The sequence below is a fragment of the Gymnoscopelus microlampas genome (assembly GCF_963454915.1).
Source record: "Gymnoscopelus microlampas genome assembly, chromosome: 21".
NCBI lineage: Eukaryota > Metazoa > Chordata > Actinopteri > Myctophiformes > Myctophidae > Gymnoscopelus > Gymnoscopelus microlampas.
Window position 1 is genome coordinate 13,229,956 of NC_139958.1, and position 20,468 is coordinate 13,250,423.

Sequence of the window (20,468 nt, forward strand, 5' to 3'; positions counted from 1 at the left end):
ACGACACAACAAGAAAAGACATAGGATGAGGCAAGACAAAGACTAAACAAACATGTTGATTCTTTTTTTGTATATTTAAATTCATTTTGTTTATATAAGAAAGAACAGGATATCTTGAATACAACAACTGAAGTTGGACAACATGGACAAGAAAGAATCATATATAAGATATGAATAAAGAGGGAAATGAAAAGAACAGAAAAAGAGAGGGGGGAAAAAGGGGGGGGGGGGATCCAGTGGATGTAAAGGTGTGTGCTTTTGGGTTTATGTATGTACCATGGATGAGACAATGGTTCTCAAACATTTTCATGTCGAGGACCCCCAAATTGATACTTTTAAGCCACGGACCCTCCATGTGAAAAGATTTGGTGCTAGGGAGGGACTGCCATCCGACAAAGAAGATTTAATTTGCTGTATTAGATTAAGAACAGAATTCCACAACTGTGTCTACTGGGTGAGGGGGACCTTTTGTTTGTCACGTGGGGGAGATGCAGTTTCAGCTTCACCCAGGTGATGACTGCCCATATGGTTATGAGGAGCGCTGCAGGGTCGGGCGCTGTGTGTCTTGCTCAGAGACATGTAGACCGGGGCTGGGAAGTGAACCGGGGACACATCTACACACTAAGATGGATAACATGGCTGAGAGAAACCCATGATCTGAATAACCTACTGTACATTCTCTCATTGGATTATCTTTAATCTGGTGAAATTATAGTGAAATTACTTCATTTTCAACCTGGTGTCTCTATTTAGTGCATGTCATAGGCAGAAATGTTCGAAGATAGCAGATCTAACAGCTCACAATACAATGCATCGCGATGCATTATGAGTTTGTACTGATCAGCTATATTTGCTATATTCTTGAAATAGTGCTTAAGTGGTTAAATGTTCCTCATTTTGCTGGGGACCCCCTGGAATCCCCTCAAGGACCCCATGGGGTACCCCAGACCCCACTTTGAGAACCACTGGTGTACAACCTATTATTTCACTAATGAGGATGCCAGAATACAGCAAGGATCTAATTAGTGCAATCACAAGGTTGTTTTGTTTGGAACAAAACTTTCTCAGTTGTTCCTGACGTCCATGAATGAGGACCTCTTGGCTACAGGCACGAGGCCGGAAAGAAAACAAAAAAACAAAACAAAAAAACAAAAACTCCAATCCTCCAACGTGTGAACGTGCCTTCTGATTTCATAGGGGGATACTGGCACCTGGCAGTGGTGGAAAGTAGCTCAGTTTTTTCAATACTTGTACTCCAGTACATCACAGAGGCAAATATTGTACTTTTTACTCCACTACAATTATTTGAAAACTGTAGTTACTAAATTGTGTTAATTTGTTGATTTTGATTATTATAACAAAACATACATTAACCACTTCAGCCCTATATATACTTTGGCTATTTGAAAATTGCCGATCTACAAGCTCACAACGCCTTCGCGGTGCAACGTGAGCTTCAATTTTCAAATGATTTTTATACATTTTAGACATTTGAAAACTTGAGAAATGGGACATTCTGCATAATTAGTACTTTTTACTTTTGGTACTTCAGGTACATTTTGATGCCAATACTTTTGTACTTTTACTCAAGTAAATTTTGAATTCCAGACTTTTACTTGTAACAGAGTATTTCTACATTGCAGTATTGATACTTTTACTTAAATAAAAATGTGAGTACTTTTTCCACCACTGGATACTGGAGGTGGGGAAATGAAAGGTTGGCAGTAGGCCTATACAACAGGAACCGGGGGAGAAAAAGGAATGGTATGTTTGTTTGGCATTGATTCATTGCTATGGTTATAATAAACATTGTGGAAATAGGCTCCAGGGGAAGAGGGAAAGAATGGAGAATGTGTTGGGAGAAGGATTTGCACCAAAGGTCTGGGTATTAGAATGGACAATGTCTTGAAAGGGATCACACGCACGCACGCACGCACGCACGCACGCACGCACGCACGCACGCACGCACACACACACACACACACACACACACACACACACACACACACACACATATATAGGCTATATATACTGTACACACACACACACACACACACACACACACACACACACACACACACACACACACACACACACACACACACACACACACACACACACACACACACACTGGGGAAAGTAATTATGTTACTTTCCTGGTAATCACATTTTGTACACTGTACTGCACATTGTACACTGTAGTTTTAGTCCAGGGACCAAGGCAGATTTTGGTACCACCTAAGGTGGCCCTACATTTTTGGTATTTTTGTATTCCTACATGTCTCTAGTTTATATTTTGGTATGATACATCTTCCAATTCAGTAGCTTAATGACAGTAATCACTCTAAACCGGCTAATGTATCCGGTAGGAGACACAAAGTAGAATCTTTGTGTCTCCTACCGGAAATACACCCGGGCATCAAATTATTGCGACAAAAAACAAAATATATCCATGTATTCAAGGCTTCATGGGGTGTGCAATTGACAGAAAATAATCATTTTTGGGGTGAACTCCTCCTTTAAGTTTCCCAGGGGGACTCTCTACCCATTCAGCTATGACCACCCAAGGAGGGTCAACTTTTACAAGCTTATGGAAAGCAGTCTTTTTGCATACACCAAAAATCTGAGAAGTTATCAATTGCACACCCCATGAAGCCTTGAATACATGGATATATTTTGTTTTTTGTCGCAATAATTTGATGCCCGGGTGTATTTCCGGTAGGAGACACAAAGATTCTACTTTGTGTCTCCTACCGGATACATTAGCTGGTAGGTAGTGATAACTGCCATTAAGCTACTGAATTGGAAAATGTATCATACCAAAATATAAACTAGAGACATGTAGGAATACAAAAATACAAAAACTTTACGGCCACCTCAGGTGGTACCAATTTGTGAAAATATCAGTGTTGGCCCCTGGACTATTTGCACTGGGAAGCTGATATAGGACCCAGCATGGGCCTACATGGTACAGTAGGTGGCGGTATGCACCTCCTCAGTGGTTGTGTATGTCTATGGTTGTGTAAAGAAACATTAAAGAAGAAGGAAGCAGGCAGGGCGTCCCCATTGGGCGTCCCCCTCCGTGACGTGATGCGACAGGCCCGGCTGTCATTGGATGCGTGCATATGCCTAGGCTAATTTACGATGGGGAAAACAGCAGACCTACAAGCTCACAACGCATCGCGGGCGCGACGCGTTGTGAGCTTGTAGATCTGCTGTTTTCTGGCGCGCGACCCCGTCGTACGGCGACGCAGAGCCGGCTTTGGGGAGCGTCTCCTCCTCAGCCGGGTGTTCTTGGCTACACATCAACACAATGCAGATATACACCACCATAGCACCACCACCACCTCCCAGCATCCATCACAACGCCCTGGCATACAGGTAGCATAACGGATAATCTTATTGTTCCAAAGAACTTTAATGGAGAATAAATACAAACAGTGCTAATGATGACAGTAGCTTCTTGCTTGCTTTGAGACGGACTCCTGTCTTGTTTAGTTAGTTAGCCGCTAAAGGCTACCCTGGTCTCTGGTTATTATGTCGATGATGCCTTGATGCCAACCGGTGTGTACTGTTACTGTAGCTGCTGTGCACAGCCATCCACACCCTGTCATCATTCAGCACTGACGGTGTTTTTAGGGATGATGAACTGACTGTTTGTTCGCGTTTTTTTTTACAGCAACAGAATCGGTTAATACCCACAGCCAAAGTGCCTTGTTGTTGCATGGCAATGCAAGATAAGTATTCCCTGGATAATGTTGGCTTGTTGCCACCGGGTGACCGTCGGATTGGGATTACTGAGTGAGAGTGACAAGTACTAAGACCCAGTGATAAGTGGGACCCACTGACAAGTACTGAGACCCACTGACAAGTACTGAGACCCACTGACAAGTACTGGGACCCAGTGACAAGTACCGAGAGAGTTAGTGTGACAATCTGTCAGTGATCTTCATTCATGATGAAGTAGGGATGCAAAATACTGTTGATATTTTTGACCGATATATCTGATAATAACCGATTAATTCCATGGTCAAATCGATTGATACCGATATTGCAACTCAATGATTGATTGATTAAATACTTTATTAACAGTTTGCAAATAGTCTAATGGTACGACTATACAATGGTGCTAAAAGGATAACACAAAAAGCCCTAAGGGCTTGCTTTTTTTATACCTTACACCTGTTATACAGTAACCATGATTCTGGATGCAGATGCAGACTTCTAAAAAACAGTGCAGCCATTCATATTAACCTGCTTTGTTAGGCCTACTGGTGCACTAGTTCAAACAACTCCAATGTACGGGTTAGATGTAAAAGATGTAGTCTATTTTTTTACTTGACATTTTTTCCAACTTGTTTACGTTCACTGATATTACATTTTATTTTTTCTAAGTAAAAACATCGGCTGATACCGATATGATGAACGATTAATTGTGCGTCCCTTAGAGTATGATGAGTGATCATCATGTTAAAGTCAGCGTTCAGCTCGAGCAAATGAAATCATCATTTGGCAAGGATGCAGCAGAGGAGGTCGCAGAGGACGATGACCACCAGGTGCCTTCATCCGTCTCATCGGACCCTCCGAGCGGCGGCGGCGTCATCGTCACAGCCGGCGGACGGAGAGACGCCTCCAAGGCCTCCATCACGTACCGGCAGCGCTGTAAGAGTCGTAGCAAGCTAGTTAAAGACGAAAAGAACGCTTGTGTCAAACAACAACACTGCTCAACCGATCAAGCCTTGCACCACGGTTCCGAGGCCGCACACGTGGATGTGGGCAAGAATCTGAACAGATCTGGGACGCATCATGAGCAGACGCTGCACATCAAAGGGACCGGCAAGATACTGCAGGGGAAGACGGAGACCAATGGGAACATCGCGCCCTACCACAGACCCAAAGACGCCAAGGACGGCCACCGAGACGACGGGTCAAAACTGGCGAGAAGGAGACGACCCGTGACGGTGGACACCTCGAAGGCCAAAACATCGTTGGAGGCGCTGAAGCTTAGCATCAAGCAGCTGAGATGGAAAGAGGTAAAACTGTAAGACTGTGTTATGTTATACACTAAACAACTTTGACTTTCACTTCATAAAGATTATTCAACCACTTAATCCCTATATACTTTGATGGCCGGTGTCCCCCAAGGGTCTATATTAGGCCCCCCTACTTCTCTCTCTCTATACCAAATCTCTCTGCTGAAAATAGCTGATCTACAAGTCACAACAAGTCCCATTAAGACAAGACCTGAAGCCGATTCTACAAATGCCTTCGATATCAGGCCAAGGACCCCCAAATTGATAAGTATTTTCAAAAATAGCATATGTACAAGTACAAGTGACGCGCTGTGTGCTTGTATATCTGCTATTTCTTGAGAACCGCTGTTCTAAACCACTATTCTAAATCCTAAGAGTTTTCAAAAAAACGTGTGTTGATAATGATATATATATATAGCTAAAATCTAATATGACACAGAAGCTTTCCTGGTTTTAATGGATTAGACAAGGTTATGTCGAGGTGTTGCTCATAGTCATAATCAACTTCTAGACTCCTCACGAAGGATTGCATAGACTAGACAGAGACCGAGGATGTTGGTGTCATTGTCCCAGCATCATATAAATACAATGACACAATCACTTTTAACCCTGTCACTTTAAACTGTTAAGTCCCCGGTGTAAAATGTATAAGATTACCGCCGCGTGTGGCTGAAAGTTGTGTTAACCCTAAATGGAAAGCAACTGCTTTAAAACATGCATGAGACTTGACTAATTGATACGGGCCTTTCTGAACGGAGCCAAGGCGAGCACCATCTGGACAGTCCCAAAGCAAGTTTGAATGTGATGGAATTAATACCTGCCATCGTTCATTATCAACAGGGCTTCTGCATTATGAATGAGGCATACTCAAGGGCAAGGCAATGAGACTTGTGAAGAAGCCTCTCTTTATCACTGGGACCATGCAGCGATACTTACACCCAACCCTTCCTATTGGAGCAGATCTTGTATCACGACCTGTAGACGGCAGCCCTATACATTACCCACCTTTGTCCCTCCTGATACACCTGCAACAAGTTAGAATATATTGCTCCCTTAACCACTTAAGCCGTAACCATAGCCATAGTTTGCTGTAAGGCGAATAGCAAAAATATCTGATCTACAAGCTCTACACGTTGCTTTTAATGATATGCCCAAAATAGATTCAATGTAGTTAAGGTGTATTAACTAATAATGTTGTTCTCTGATGATATAAGAAAAGCACATTGAGTGATGATACTCTCACAAGTTGTAACAATTTATTATTATTATTATTAGCAGTAGTAGTAGTATTATTATTATTTGTAGTAGTAATAGTAGTAGTTTTTTAATGACAATTTCGCTCTTATTTAGTTGTTTTCCCAATTCCCCTTGAACAATTAACTATGCTACAAACGGTTCCAGCTGCTAAATCCACTGTTCAATTCAATTTTTATTAAAGTGTCAAATCACAGCAAGTTGTCTCAACACATAGAGAGCAGAGACCTGGCATTGTCCCACTGTTGGCCTGGGGAGGAACGTGTCTTCACTGTCACATGAATCCTCTGGATTCACCAGCCGCTCCTGTTCACCAGGCGACATGCCAACCAATCTGTAGCAGTCACCAGTGCAGCGACAGAGAACACCCTCCCCAGACAGCTTCCGAACCACGAACACAGCCAGTAGACCTTTTTTCACAACAGCCATGTTCACATAAAATTTCAACACAGGTGTTCACACTGAATTCACACCAGGAGCAACGAGCGAATGGGGAAAGCGGCGGCCGCTTCTCTCCGTAGACTTTGCATTGAACTTCGCCGCTTTCTGGGAACAAGGCAGCGAAACGACTGGTTTGAATTCAGCATTATTACCAATGATACTAATTAAGTTTCCGTTCCAGTTTTTTGTGTAGCAGATCCTTTACAGTGAGCCAGCATGAATAGCAGCAGAACCCCTGACCCTCTGACCTGAATGGAATAGAACCTTAATTTAATTAGTGTCATTGGTACTAGCACCCGTGTTTACCCTACTTTTTCATGTCAAAATGGCTGCTGTGAAACAGGTCTGTTCGTTGGAGAGCCCGGCCAGGCCCGGAGGCACCATGGAGGAATGGGACCCCGGTCTCCTTGGCCGTGAGAGGATAGGATGCTTTACAGAACCTCTCTAGGCCAGCCGGACTCCCTCAAATTGTAACGGTTTGACTCTAGTACGTAGGGTGCAGGGCCAGGCTTTGGATGCTATAAGGCAGGGGTCTTCAACGTTTTTCAGCCTAACGACCCCTTAGCTGAGAGAGAGATGAAGCAGGGTCCTCCCCACTACATATTGTATAAAATGTCATAGATTTCATAGATCGCTTCATTGACTATCAGTGTTGTGTGAATGAATGTTTTTTGTTTATTTCAGACATTTAACCACTTAAACCCTAAATTTGGCCGTGGCTCTGTACTTGGTTTTCTCCTTTTTCCCTCTACACCAAACCACGTTGCCGAAAATAGCAGATCTAGCGTGAGGAGTTGTGAGCTTGTAGATCTGCTATTTCTTGGCTAATGTTCCCCCTCAAAATAAGGATTAGGGTGCAAAATAAGTTAGGGTTAATGTAAAAAAAAATGAAATACTATCACAGAAAGATTTGGTGGCCCCCCTGTAGTAACTCTGAGGACCCCCTAGGGGTCCCGGACCCCCTGTTGAAGACCCATGCTCTAAGGCAGTGGTTCTGAAACTGTGAGCAGAGGCACACTGGTTTGCCACCGTGACAATCACAGATTATTATAACAATAGACATTCAAAAAGTACATTTTGTAAAAGTAAATTGACTTAGTCCATATTACCCAGCCCTAGTTACCACTTTGTAGGCATAGTTTTACCCAAAATATGATTAGTGTGTTGTATCTTTGATTTGGTGGTCCATGTGGATTTACATTTTATTTTGAACAATAAGAATGTGTGTGCATCTCCGTATCTTCCCACCAGAATAGTTTAGTAATATGAGGCTGATTCTGTGGCACAGCACTTTTTAGCTTAAGAGACATCTGCTGCCAGCTGACTTTCAGCATATGGCCTTCTCTTAACAGTAGGAAATGAATGGACATAATCTCCTCTAATCCAATAGGCTATTAGTCTTCTTTCAGGCAAAGGGGATGAGGCTATCCAGGATCTGTATCACACACAGAAAGACATACTAATTCGGGCGTCTTAATTAGTATCCCACAGAGACTAATTAAGATCCCTTGTATTATTGATTTTCAACTCGTCATATGTTACGAAAGATCTAGGCTAAGGCTAACCAACACCAGATCGGTCAAGGCACACTTGTCAGAAATGGCCAGGATGCTAAGAAAGGCAAACTACAGTATATTTAGCAATGATGAATTGGCCAAGCATTGTTGAGAAATCATTTTAAACATGTTAACTGGCCTATGTAACAACTGGTCCAAATTATCCATTAAAGCTGCACTATGTAACTTTCCTCTTCTACCCTGGATTTGAACCCGGTTTCCTCCTGCGCTAGTGATGACATTTTTACCATTGAGCTAATAGAGCCTGCCTGCTTGCTCAGGGAATGCATCTTGACCATCAGGTCAAAATTTGGGTCAGATCCTGTGTCTAGGTGTGACATGACCCTTGACACGATCTAAACATCTCAATAGAAGAGCAGGGAGACTAAATATAACCACCCCAATTGTATAAGTTATATTGTATTAACATACTCTACCATACAGACTGAGGGGGGGAGTTCATTTAAAAAAGTTATGATGCTGCTTTATCCAAGCAATGCTAAGAGTTGGGTGGGCAACAGGTTCACCCGTTGCGACCAAAGCTCTGAATCTATTCTAAACTATATTTAAAAGAACAGAGTGCTGCGCTATGAGCTTGTAGATCTGCTATTTTAGAATAAATCATGAAAATCTGTGCAAATCTTTGAATATATATTTTTTTTTATTTTTTAAAGCGAACATTTTTATCTCAAATCTTTGTTGATGGGGGGTCCCCTGGAATATATATACATATATATATATATTCAAGATTTGCACATATTTTCCATGATTTGTCCAAAAAATAGCAGATCTACAATTTCATAGCGTGGCACTCATTTATCTGCTATTTTTGAATAGCCAAAGAAATCTTAAAATGACACTTTCCCGGTCTTAAAATATTAAGAGCGTCTGCTAAATGCCTAAATTGTATAATTTATACAGTATGTCACTCTATGTCACCAGAGAGTGCTGATGCAGCTCAACTATCCACACACCTCTAGCATTCACTGCTTCAGTGAAGCATAAAAAGACAGTGTGTCCCTCAGTGTGTGTCTCTAAATGCTCATGTCTAATATGAAAGGGCTATTCCTGGATTCATTCCCTAGATACTTAACAAAATTTATTTGACATACCCCTCAATGGGTGGAAGTCAAATGCCCATGTCCAATATGAAAGGGTCTATTCCTGGCTTCATTCCCTAGATGCATAACTAAATGAATTTCGACATACTTCCATGATCAGATTAGCCAGTTATACATTGAAATCTTTGTAGCAGATATCGGTTGCCAAGCAAGCTTTCCTTTTATTACAAATGCAATCAATTGCAGGCCTTGTCACAGTTATTACATAATCGCCTGATCGCAATTATTTGTGCTAATCGCAATTATAATTGCATAATCCTTTAGAATCGTTTACATTCATCTGGATAATAAGAGCTTAGATGAAATCAACAGAAATGTAATATTTTCATCATTATTTCCACTTTTAACCACTTTCAGCCTCACAAGATATCGGGATATCAGAAACCTCTTATCTCCATATTCAAACTTTTTGTGTTTTTTCGTTAATTAAAGGCCTACTTGATCATTCAACGGCGTCACACAAAAGCTTCAAAAGTAGCAGATCCACAAGGTCGAAGTGTGTTTTGAGCTTGTAGATCTGCTACTTGCTATTTTAGAATTTGAATCCTGAGAAGTAACAGTTTTGGACATATGAGGTTTTACACCCGACAGAGAGGATATGCATCATGAGCTTGTCGGATCGGCTACAGTATGTTATAAGTACAAAACTATTAAAAACCATAGCCAACGGGGCTAGTGGAGACATCTTGGCTCCTACAGGCTATACCAAATATCATGTCATATCATAATGTATTATATAAGTACTATAAGTGATGGTAAAATATAAAGGTTAGATATAAACAACCATAGAAACATTATAGTATGTAATTCTTCCTCAATCCCTAATTCCTTCTATTTGGCAGACAACCGATGACTACTACGTTTAGTAGTGATGAGCGGGCCGACCCGTAACCCGCGGCGCGGGTGGGTCGAGTCAGGATTTCAGAGGCAATTATGCGGGCTGCGGGTGAGCGGGTCAGCCGCTCTCACACACAAAAAAATTTAAAAAATCACATGCTCTTGTTTTGTCTTTATTCCTAATAAGAATAAGAATAATACCAATAAAACAGTTTGAATACACTTGGGGTGTATACTTGAAGATTATTTTCCTTCATGATTTTACCGTTTTTTTTTTACCGCGGGTCGCGGGGCGGGTTGAGGCGGGTTGGGTTCCTTGGTGAGGCAGGGCGGGTCATGAAAAAACCCGACCCGCACATCACTAACGTTTAGGCCTGTCACAATTATTACATAATCGCCTAATCACAATTATTTGAGATAATCGCACTTATTATGCATAATCGTCATAATCGTTTCCATGTAGAAACATTTTCATACATTTTCAAAAAAGTCCAAAAATAGCAGAAAATAACACGTTTTGACGTGTTGTAAAGCTTGTAATTTGCAATTTGCGATTATGAGGCCTAAAAACCTAACGAAAAAAGTTGTAATCATATGTTCCAATGTTCAATGTCAAAAACACAATGAAGTCGTTAATCGCAATTATTTTGTGTGACAATTAATCGTCAACTTTAAATGTGTTATCGTGACAGCCCTAAACTACGGTTTGGAAAACCTTTTGTGCTCTTAAGCCTATAATCCCCTACTCAACATTTACAAGGTACTAGCGGCCAAATTACCGTAGAGACCCCTTCCTCTCAATGGATCGGTTACTTGTACAAGGTTATCATCTTGTCAAGACTCCTGCAACGGTGCAACCTATCCCCCCCCCCCCCAACTGAACACTGAACTGGTGAACTACAGCTCCTATGACTAATTCACCATGTTGCAGCCGTCCCTGTCTTCACCCTCCTCAAATTCCCCATCATCATCATCATCCTATCAAATTCAAAACCCAGTAGCCTCCTGCAGAACTTGGTGCTGGTATACTGAGCAATGTCCTGTCCTGTCCTAGGGCTCACCCACAATATGTTTAGAACCAATAACAGACTTTTAACCTAATAATCGAGAAGCAAGGTGTTTTATGTAATATAACACAACAATATTATCGTTGCTGTCGGGTAGAAACCTCTTATCTCCATATTGTGACTTTTTGTGTTTTTTCATGAATTAACTTGATCATACTACAGCGTATATAGAATATATATCAACAAATTGACACAAAAAAATACAAGAGGTACAGGGATGGATCCTCTGGGTTTCTTGAGGGGGTTCCGAATGGACACTTACAGGTCTGTAACTCAGAGTGTACAAATGGAACCTAATGGACCCTAACGGGTCAATTTGGTTCCATTTGTACAAGTGATGCGCGGGTCAGGTTTTTTCATAACCTGCCCCGCCCGCCCCACACGGGAGCCCAACCCGCCCCAACCCTTCTTGCAAAAATGAATATAAATCAACGACCCAGCCCGTCCCGCAACCCGCAAAAAAAACAAAAAATACACAAGCAAGTCCATTCAATTGCTTTCCAGAGAGAGAGAGAGAGAGAGGGGGACAGAGGGAGAGAGAACGAGAGAGAGGTGTGTTTTGGTGTTTCTTTTTTTTATCTTCCGTGGGTTGACCCGCTTTGCCCGCCCCGCGTTAATTGCATCGTAATCTATAACCAGTCAGCCCGCCCCGCGGTTGAACCACAGGACCTGCGGGCTACGGGTCGGCCCGCGCATCACTTATTTGTTCACTCTCAGAGTTATGGTTATCCTTGACATTTTTAAGTTGGCTAACAACTGACAGTGTGATGAAACCGGTTCCGGTTCCTCAGTGTTGGATCCAGTTCCTCCGAATCCTCAGGTTTTAGATCAGACCCTATGGGACTCCGGTCAACTACAGTTTAGTGGTTTAATCCCATGACTTGGGCAGGGATTTCCTTTCTTGGTAATCTTGTTATAATATCACTGACCCTTACTCTTACTCGCTATGGCAACACACACACACACACACACACACACACACACACACACACACACACACACACACACACACACACACACACACACACACACACACACACACACACTCACTGCCCTCCTGCTGGGTTCACAGGGAGGGCAGGACCCTCTGGCCATGTCCTCAGATTCACTGAGTCACAGTAAGTCAAGCATAGTAAGCAGTGGTGGAAAAAGTACTCGAGTATCAACCGTGCAATGTAGAAATACTCAAGTTACAAGTAAAAGTCCGGAATTAAAAATTGACTTGAGTAAAAGTACAAAAGTATTGGTATCAAAATGTACTTAAAGTACCAAAAGGTAAAGTACTCATTATGCAGAATGTCCCGTTTCACAGGGTATCATGTATAAAATGTATTAAAATATTTTCAAATTGCCAAAGTTTAAATAGGGCTGAAGTGGTTAATATATGTTCTGTAATAACAATCCAATACTACAAAGTAACTAGTAACTAAAGTTTTCAAATAATTGCAGTGGAGTAAAAAGTACAATATTTGCCTTTGCGACGTAGAACCTAATAGTAAAACCTCACCTAGAACCTAGTAGTAAAAGTGGAGTTGTAAAAGTATTGAACATTGGAAACAATCAAGTAAAGCAAAACAACCTAAAAATTGTACTTAAGTACAGTACTTGAGTAAATGTACTTAGTTACTTTGCACCACTAATAGTAAGTAAGGTGGTTGCGTGGGGATAGTGCAGTTGCAGTATGTTTACGTTTAGGTTAGCCACGGTTAGCTGTTGCTCAGCGATGATTACAGAGAAGAACTAAATAAATACTATGATTCACAAGACAATTGCAGCTAAATACACGAGTCATTCATGAGTCTGTATTCCATATTCATTTCAAATTGTAGAGCAACATATCATATCGTCTGGCCACAATGACATTTCTGCTATAGGCTTTTGTAACAGTGAAAAAGTGTTAGTCTGTGCAGAGTGCACTCAGTGCAGACCATTAGATTTGAAACATGTCTTTTCTTCTATGTATCTGATCAGGTGATTTTTCTTTATTTTAGTTGTATTAATAAACAGGTTATATTTAGAAACAAGAACTAGTGTGTTGTTTCAGCCTAGTGCGTGATGGCCATGTTGGTTCAGTACATCTCTGAAATACCCGAATGAAATTAGCCACGTAGCTAAGCCACCCCAGCATCCATATTCTGGGGAGAACATTTGCAAACAATAGCAGATCTACAAGCTTGTGGATCGGCTATTTTTGGTAAAGTGATTTGGAGTAGATGGGGAAAAAACGGTCCAAGTATCGTTGCAACTTGCTGAACTCGGGTCTGTTTAACTAAGGATAAGAGGATTTAAGTGGTTAGGTTCATTACACATTCCATTTACCTTCAGCCCAGGAGCCCTGCTTCTATTCACACCATTGTAATTGTACGTTTATTTGTCCTGAAAGTGTTTGTTTCCCACTCCTCTGCAGTTTCCTCTCGGACGGCGTTCAGCCTGTGATATCTACTGGCACGGAGTGTCCTTCCATGACAACGAGAACATTGTTTCCGGGCAGGTCAACAAGTTCCCAGGTACCCTACTGTTTTTATTAGTTTACCTGCTGCTACAGTGTGATGCGCTACAGCGGCAGTTCTCAAACTTGATTAACCCATTCAATCCGGGAAAGCATCTACAAATGTCTTCTGAATCCTAACTGGAAAACGTATGTTGCTATAATATCAGTGGTGCTCAAGCTTTTTCATGTCAAGGACCCCTAAAAATGATATGTATTGGCCATCGACCCCCATCTCAAAATATTTTGTTCCAGGGCCCCCCCAGATACAAAGATTTGAGTTGCAAATGTTCGCTTTCAAATATATATGTATTCAAAGATGTTCACACATTTTCAAGATTAAAAACAAAGTAGCAGATCTACCAGCTCATAGCGCAGCACTCGGTGCCGCACTATGAGCTTGTATATCTGCTATTTTTGCCAAAGACATCTAAAATGACACAGATGCATTCCCGGATTGGATGGGTTAAGGAAAACCCATATATCTGAGAGTGTACAAATGGAACCAAATGGACCCTTAAGGGGTCCATTTGGTTCCATTTGTACACTCTCAGAGTTACAGACCTGCAAGGGTCCGTTTGAAACCCTCTCAATTAGTTGCCAAGGCAAGGATATTTACACGTTTCTGGAACTCTGGATGAATCTAAATTTTGACCATTTTTGCCAGAAGATATTCCTTCGTGTGTCGTTTCGGTGATGGTGGCGTAGAGTGCTCTCTAAAACATCAGTCCTAAATATATCCCATAGGTGTTCAGTTGTGTTGAATATTGGAAAACCCCTTGATGTTGTTTTTTTGTTTGATTTGATTTGATTTACTTGAAAAGCAAAACCACATGGTTACAGCAGTTCGAGGATTACACAAAGTCCTGGGATTTATTTCCGTTGAGGTCCCTCACATTTAACAGTCAATACAAGTTACAATACATTACAGTACAAAACACATGACATTGAAATTTACAGTGCATACATACGAACAAGTGCTCCCTTATCTTTCCCTAGTCTACTGACCCTCTATAGGGGAACCTTTTTCTAATAGACCTGCTTTTGTCTGCTGCTTAAAAGACCTCAGATTGCTTGTCAGTTTGACACTGGTTTGGAGGTTGTTCCACTGTGTGGCTCCTATGTAAGTTTATTGACCTTTCAGCATGATCACAAGATTATAAAGACTGTTGTCATGTGTTTGCCCCCTCTGCACCCCCCCTACTAGATTTACGCCACTGAGTGGGGTGGTGATTTGAGTTTGCCTTGTACCCCTCAGGTTATATGACGGCAATGGTGTCAGTCTTGCTAAGCATAGCTGTTTGACGAGCTTTCTCGTGACATCGTAATAACCCTGCAGTGCGTTGAGTAACGTCAGAGATTATTGTATTTTTAGAAGGAGTGTGGACCTCTGTATGCACACACGCAACCACCACTGTGGAGACTGTGGCCCAGATTATAGCTCCCTTCATGAGTGTTTGTGTTTTGATAGTTTTATTCTAGGGAGAAACGGGTACAGAATATTAATTTAATTCTAGAAAAAATAATAGCTGCACTCTACTATAACTCACGGTTTGCCAATTTTATAATGTGACTTGATCTACTGAAGTCAGTTGGATAGTACTGAAACATGTTTGGGAGACAATTTTTTGTATACAGTACAGTATATATTTTTATGTGATTGTGTGCCCCTGCCTCTCATCCACATGTATGTGACTTCCCCCGCCCCCCTGTCTCTCACCCCTAGGGCTATCATGATGTTGACATTTGTGTTGACGCTTAATTGTCATACAAATAATCGTGATGAAGAATTTCATTGTGTCATTGATTGTTTGAACATTGGAACATACGGTATAAACAAAAGATTACATTTCTGTTTGGCTTTTAGGCTTTGTATCGAGGGTGTCTTTGTCAGAGTACCCGTCTGTCTGTCTCGCTTTTGTGCCCATATATGGAGATCTGTGTATCTGTCAGTCCTTGTTCCTTTTCTGGACAACTGGTTATCCATATATGCTTATATGGGCGTATCAGGTTTGTTTATGGTTGTATGAGTCCAGTGTTGCATTGGTGAATTTGAAAGTGGTTGCTCTCTATTTTCATGGCGTAACGCGCGCGTCGCTTAACACCTACACTACAGGTCACACAATGGACAATTGTTATGCATCTAGGCTCATTCCTATGTTAATTCATGCTGGTGTGACAGCCGGCGGTCGGCAGCCTTTGTTAACTTTGTTGAGGTGTGAATTTAAAGCTGTTTTAAATCTATGCATGTGCGTGCTCCTGTTCAAAAAGGTTGTTGCACGGCGTGTTAGGCGTGGCCGTCCCATGAGCAATGCAACCCTGTATGACATTACATGTATGACAAGGACCCTGTAGGGTCCTTGAAATTAAAATGGTTGAGAATCACTGCTAGAGCCGTAAAAAATCTTCTCTTATGGGGGTCCCTGGCATATCTTTTCAAATGGGGGTCCGCGGGCTAATAAGTGTCAATTTGGGGGTCCTTGACATGAAAAAGTTTGAGAACCACTGCTGTATGAGTCATAGTGGCGGGCTGCTGTGTCTGCATGTATATGGACGGTTTGTATTGCTATATCAGGTTATTATATGTAATTATGACAGGCATACTCATGATGATCCCCTGCTGTGACTGTGGTTTGATGTGTTGCAGGTATGATCGACATGCTGAAGAAGATCACGCTGAGCCGGGCCGTGAGGACCATGCAGGAACTGTTCCCAGAGGAGTATAACTTCTACCCTCGCTCCTGGATCCTCCCGGAGGAATACCAGCAGTTCTCTGCACAGGTACACACCGATTGACTGATTAATTGATTGAATACTTTATTGTTATCCTTTTAGCCCTAATGTATGAACATTTTTCCATTGTGGTCCTAAGTTACCGATTCATTAGCGTGAAGGAGAAAGAAGTTAATCGTTGCTGTCGGGCTGAAACCTCCTACTGTATCTCTATATTTTAACTTTTTGAGTATTATTGAATGCCCTACTTGATCATACTACAGCGTCACACAAAAGCATAAAAAGTAGCAGATCTAAAACTTGAGACGCGTCGCACAGCGTAACGTTTTGAGCTTGTAGATCTGCTACTTTTGCTTTTTTCTTTCATTCCTGAAAAGTAACAGTTTTGGACATATGATATGAGGTTTCCACCCGACAGAGATGTAATGTAAATAGTTATTTTGTTCCAAAAGTCATTTATAGTCAGGGCTTCAAATGTTATCGCTGTCGGGCAAAAGCCTTTTTCCATTTACCTTTCAGGAAATGAAAAAAAAAAAAATGAATCCAATGAATCCAACAAAAAATAGTTATTTATTTAGTCACAAGCTCTTGTTAATGCTTTGCATCGGTTAAATATTTATAAAACCCACAGACACACTTTAGACACTTTCAACCTAACCTGTCATCTTTATTATTATTATTATTATTATTGTTTTACGTTTCAAAAAGGGCTGAATTAGCAGATCTACAAGCTCACAACGTATCTCATAGTGTTTTGGGCTTTTTCTCCCTTTATTGTTAGTCCACACTCTGGTTCCCATGTCTACTTAACTTCACATATCGTTTATCCAATCCTTATTTAAAAGAGAATCATTTTGCCATTTTGATGCTATATTTAGATTGCAGAGGGCAGAGAGACGGGAAGCATAGGGCTGAGAGAGTGGAGACATCTGATTTGAACCTGGCTCCTGGCCACTCACAAGGAGCATATGGTCTGTGCACACTAACTGGCTGAGACACCAGGGACCACAGCATGCCCCCCCCATCTCTATTTTTAGCTGAGCTACATTCTCCTTAATATTAGTTTGAGGATCCATGTCATTTAACCACTTAAACCCTCTATATACTTAGTAAACTGGACATGAGTAGCCTATGTACTTTGTCTGCTCTTTTTCCCCCCCTCTACACCAGTGGTTCTCAAACTTTTTCATGCCAAGGACCCCTAAAATGATATGTATTTGGCCGCGGACCCCCATCTAAAAATATTTTGCTCCAGGGACCCCCAGAAGCAAAGATTTGAGTTACAAATGTTCGCTTAAAAAAATATATATATTCAAATATTTGCACAAATGTTCAAGATTTTTCAAAAATAGCAGATCTACAAGCTATGAGCTTGTATATCTGCTATTTTTGAATAGCCAAAGTATAAAAGGTGATAATTATTCTGATGCTATATTTACACATTTTGCTGGGGACCCCCTGGAACACCCTCAAGTACCCCTCGGGGTCCCCGGACCCCACTTTGAGAACCAATGCTCTACACCACATCACCACTCATTCTTGTGAGCTTGTAGGTCGGCTATTTTTGCTTAACGTTTCCCCCAGAATATGGGGAAATTAAGGACTCAATTGTGGTTAAGTCAGAGCGAATGTCCTGGCTGTATTCAATGCCTCCATGGTATTTGGAAAAGTGTCAAAATGGGTCTTTTAATGTAATTTATTTCACTATTCTTTTAAAATGTATTTTATAAGGGGTTGCGTTGCGTCTGTCTTTGACCTCTGTATTTCACGCCTCTTTCTCATTAATATTCAGCTCATTTCCATACTGACAGCTCAGCCATTTTCTGTATGCTGCGGTGCAGTGGTCAAGAGGTTGGCATTATAATAGGCACATAATGTATGGGTGCATATGGTCCCTGTCCCGCAGAAACCTTGTATTTCCATATTTCATCTTTTCGAGTTTTTTTTTCTTCATAAATGAATGCTCGATTATTTTATACATTGTCTTTATGATAGGTGTTAAATTCGATTGGCTAAAATAGCCAACCGAAAAGCTCACGACGCATCACGTCGTGACACTGAAATATTTTTTAAAAAGTGCTGTTTAATGACATGTCTAAAAATGGGGATGCCAGGTTGTCAAGTGGTACAGTCTGCCTGTCAGCTTTATAATGAACTAGACCATACCCGGTCGACGCATCCGTGGGGGGATATGCGCACATGATCTGGCAACCCGGGAGGAAGTTCGTCCCATAGCTGGGCAGCCCCGTAACCATGGCGACATTCTTTGACACAAAAGCGCTAATAAGAAGCTGAGATTTGATGAAATTGAAAAACGGGCTTCACAGTTAAGTTCAGATGGTAATGGTCAATGGCTGTGTGCAAAATCAGAGCAATTGGTCCAGCCACTGAGGAGAACCGGGTAGCTTCACCTACTCACCTACTCAAGACGGTTACTAGAATTATAGTAGGATATAACCAATGAAAAGTGCTGGTTACTAAATAATAACTACAGAGAGATGAAGCAGGGACCCCCACTACATATTGTATACAATTGAGTTTCAGATTAAACTTTTTCATAGATGGCTTGATAGACTTGTTTGACACCATTATCATCAGTGTTTGTTTGTTTGTTTGTTTGTTTACACATTCTCTTTTCTATTAATATGTTGGATTCATGCTAATGTGTATTTTCAGACATTTAACCTCTTAAACCCTCAATACTTAGTAAACTTGACCTTTGACTCTGTACTTGGTCTGCCCTTTTCCCCTCTACACCAAACATCTTTGCCGAAAATAGCAGATCTACGAGCTTGTAGATCTGCTATTTTTGGTTAATGTTCCCCTCCAAATAGGGATGCTAGGGTTCATGTGGTTTCTGTCACACAGATTTTGCGGCCCCCCCCTGTAGTAACTCTGAGGACCCCCTAGGGGTCTTTTACCCCCTGTTGAAGACCCCTGCTGTAGAGCCATTAGGTTTCAACATTGAATTGAAAAACTCACCTCTACGTTACAATGCCAAACCTGCATCTGGATAATTCTGTTGACTACGTAGTCATTCTGTCTGTCGGCTTCATAAATATTTAAACAAATGAAAAGCTTTAACAAGAGCATGTGATTAAATACTAACTACACCAGAAGACCAGATCCAGTTAGTTCCCTACAATCACGCAATGCCATCCCACAAATAGATAAAACGACAGTAGGCGGTACCCCATCCACATACGACAGTCTAGCTCAGTCAACATATTCAGTAATAAACTAAAAATACACTTTTTTTTGCATCAACCTTTGACATCATCTAGTCTGAACCAAGCACTACATTACAGTCATCCAGCTCATAGTTTTTTTATTTTAAATTGACTGCATTGTTTTTATGTGTGATTTGTACGCATGTGTATGTATACTGTGCATTGCAGTACTTGTTTTTATTACTGTTTTATTACTGCTTGTTTTTGTGTAGAGCCCCCCCCCACCCGACAGGCTAAGTACTGTTGTTTTTACAGGGTTGAATGGAGCAGTTTGCTGCTAATAGAGAATGACACGCTCACTAACCGACTATGACATGCCAGCTCCCCGCTGTCATCTGCAGCAGTAGCAGAGCAGCTGGACAGAGAAGCCCCTCCCCCTTCATGCCAGTGTTGATTTGGACAGCACATTTTGATTTAGTAGTTTTAGTCATAGTCTTTTGAATACAATCCCATTTAGTTTCAGTCATATTTTAGTCATCTGTTTTTGTTTTAGTTTTAGTCTAGTTTTACTCGACTAAATATCATAAGATTATAATGTATTTTGGCGGTGCCTTGTTGGTGTCGTAATGCCTGATTTTACACTTGGTTGCATGCTGAAAATAGCCGATCTACAAGCTCACAACGCTTGTAGATCTGTGACGCATTGTAAGCTTGTAGATCTGCTATTTTCAGACACCCATCGCAACCAAACATAAAATGACTTGTCTT

General features: G+C 41.3%; 1 protein-coding gene across 3 annotated transcripts in view; it reads left to right on the top strand.

Moving 5' to 3' along the window:
• The first annotated feature begins 3,320 nt into the window (after positions 1 to 3,320).
• The window catches only part of ttll11 (tubulin tyrosine ligase-like family, member 11), a 29,803-nt gene continuing 12,655 nt past the window's right edge, over positions 3,321 to 20,468 (top strand). Inside the window, exons 1-4 of one of the 3 annotated variants that reach the window (XM_084047617.1) lie at positions 3,321 to 3,381; positions 3,680 to 5,033; positions 13,717 to 13,816; positions 16,445 to 16,578. In XM_084047617.1, the coding sequence (XP_083903743.1) occupies positions 4,452 to 5,033; positions 13,717 to 13,816; positions 16,445 to 16,578 (816 nt within the window). In that variant the 5' untranslated portion in view covers positions 3,321 to 3,381; positions 3,680 to 4,451. Of the gene's footprint in view, positions 5,042 to 13,716; positions 13,817 to 16,444; positions 16,579 to 20,468 lie in introns of all 3 variants that reach the window. The other 2 variants (XM_084047616.1, XM_084047618.1) reach the window with 2 other exon arrangements.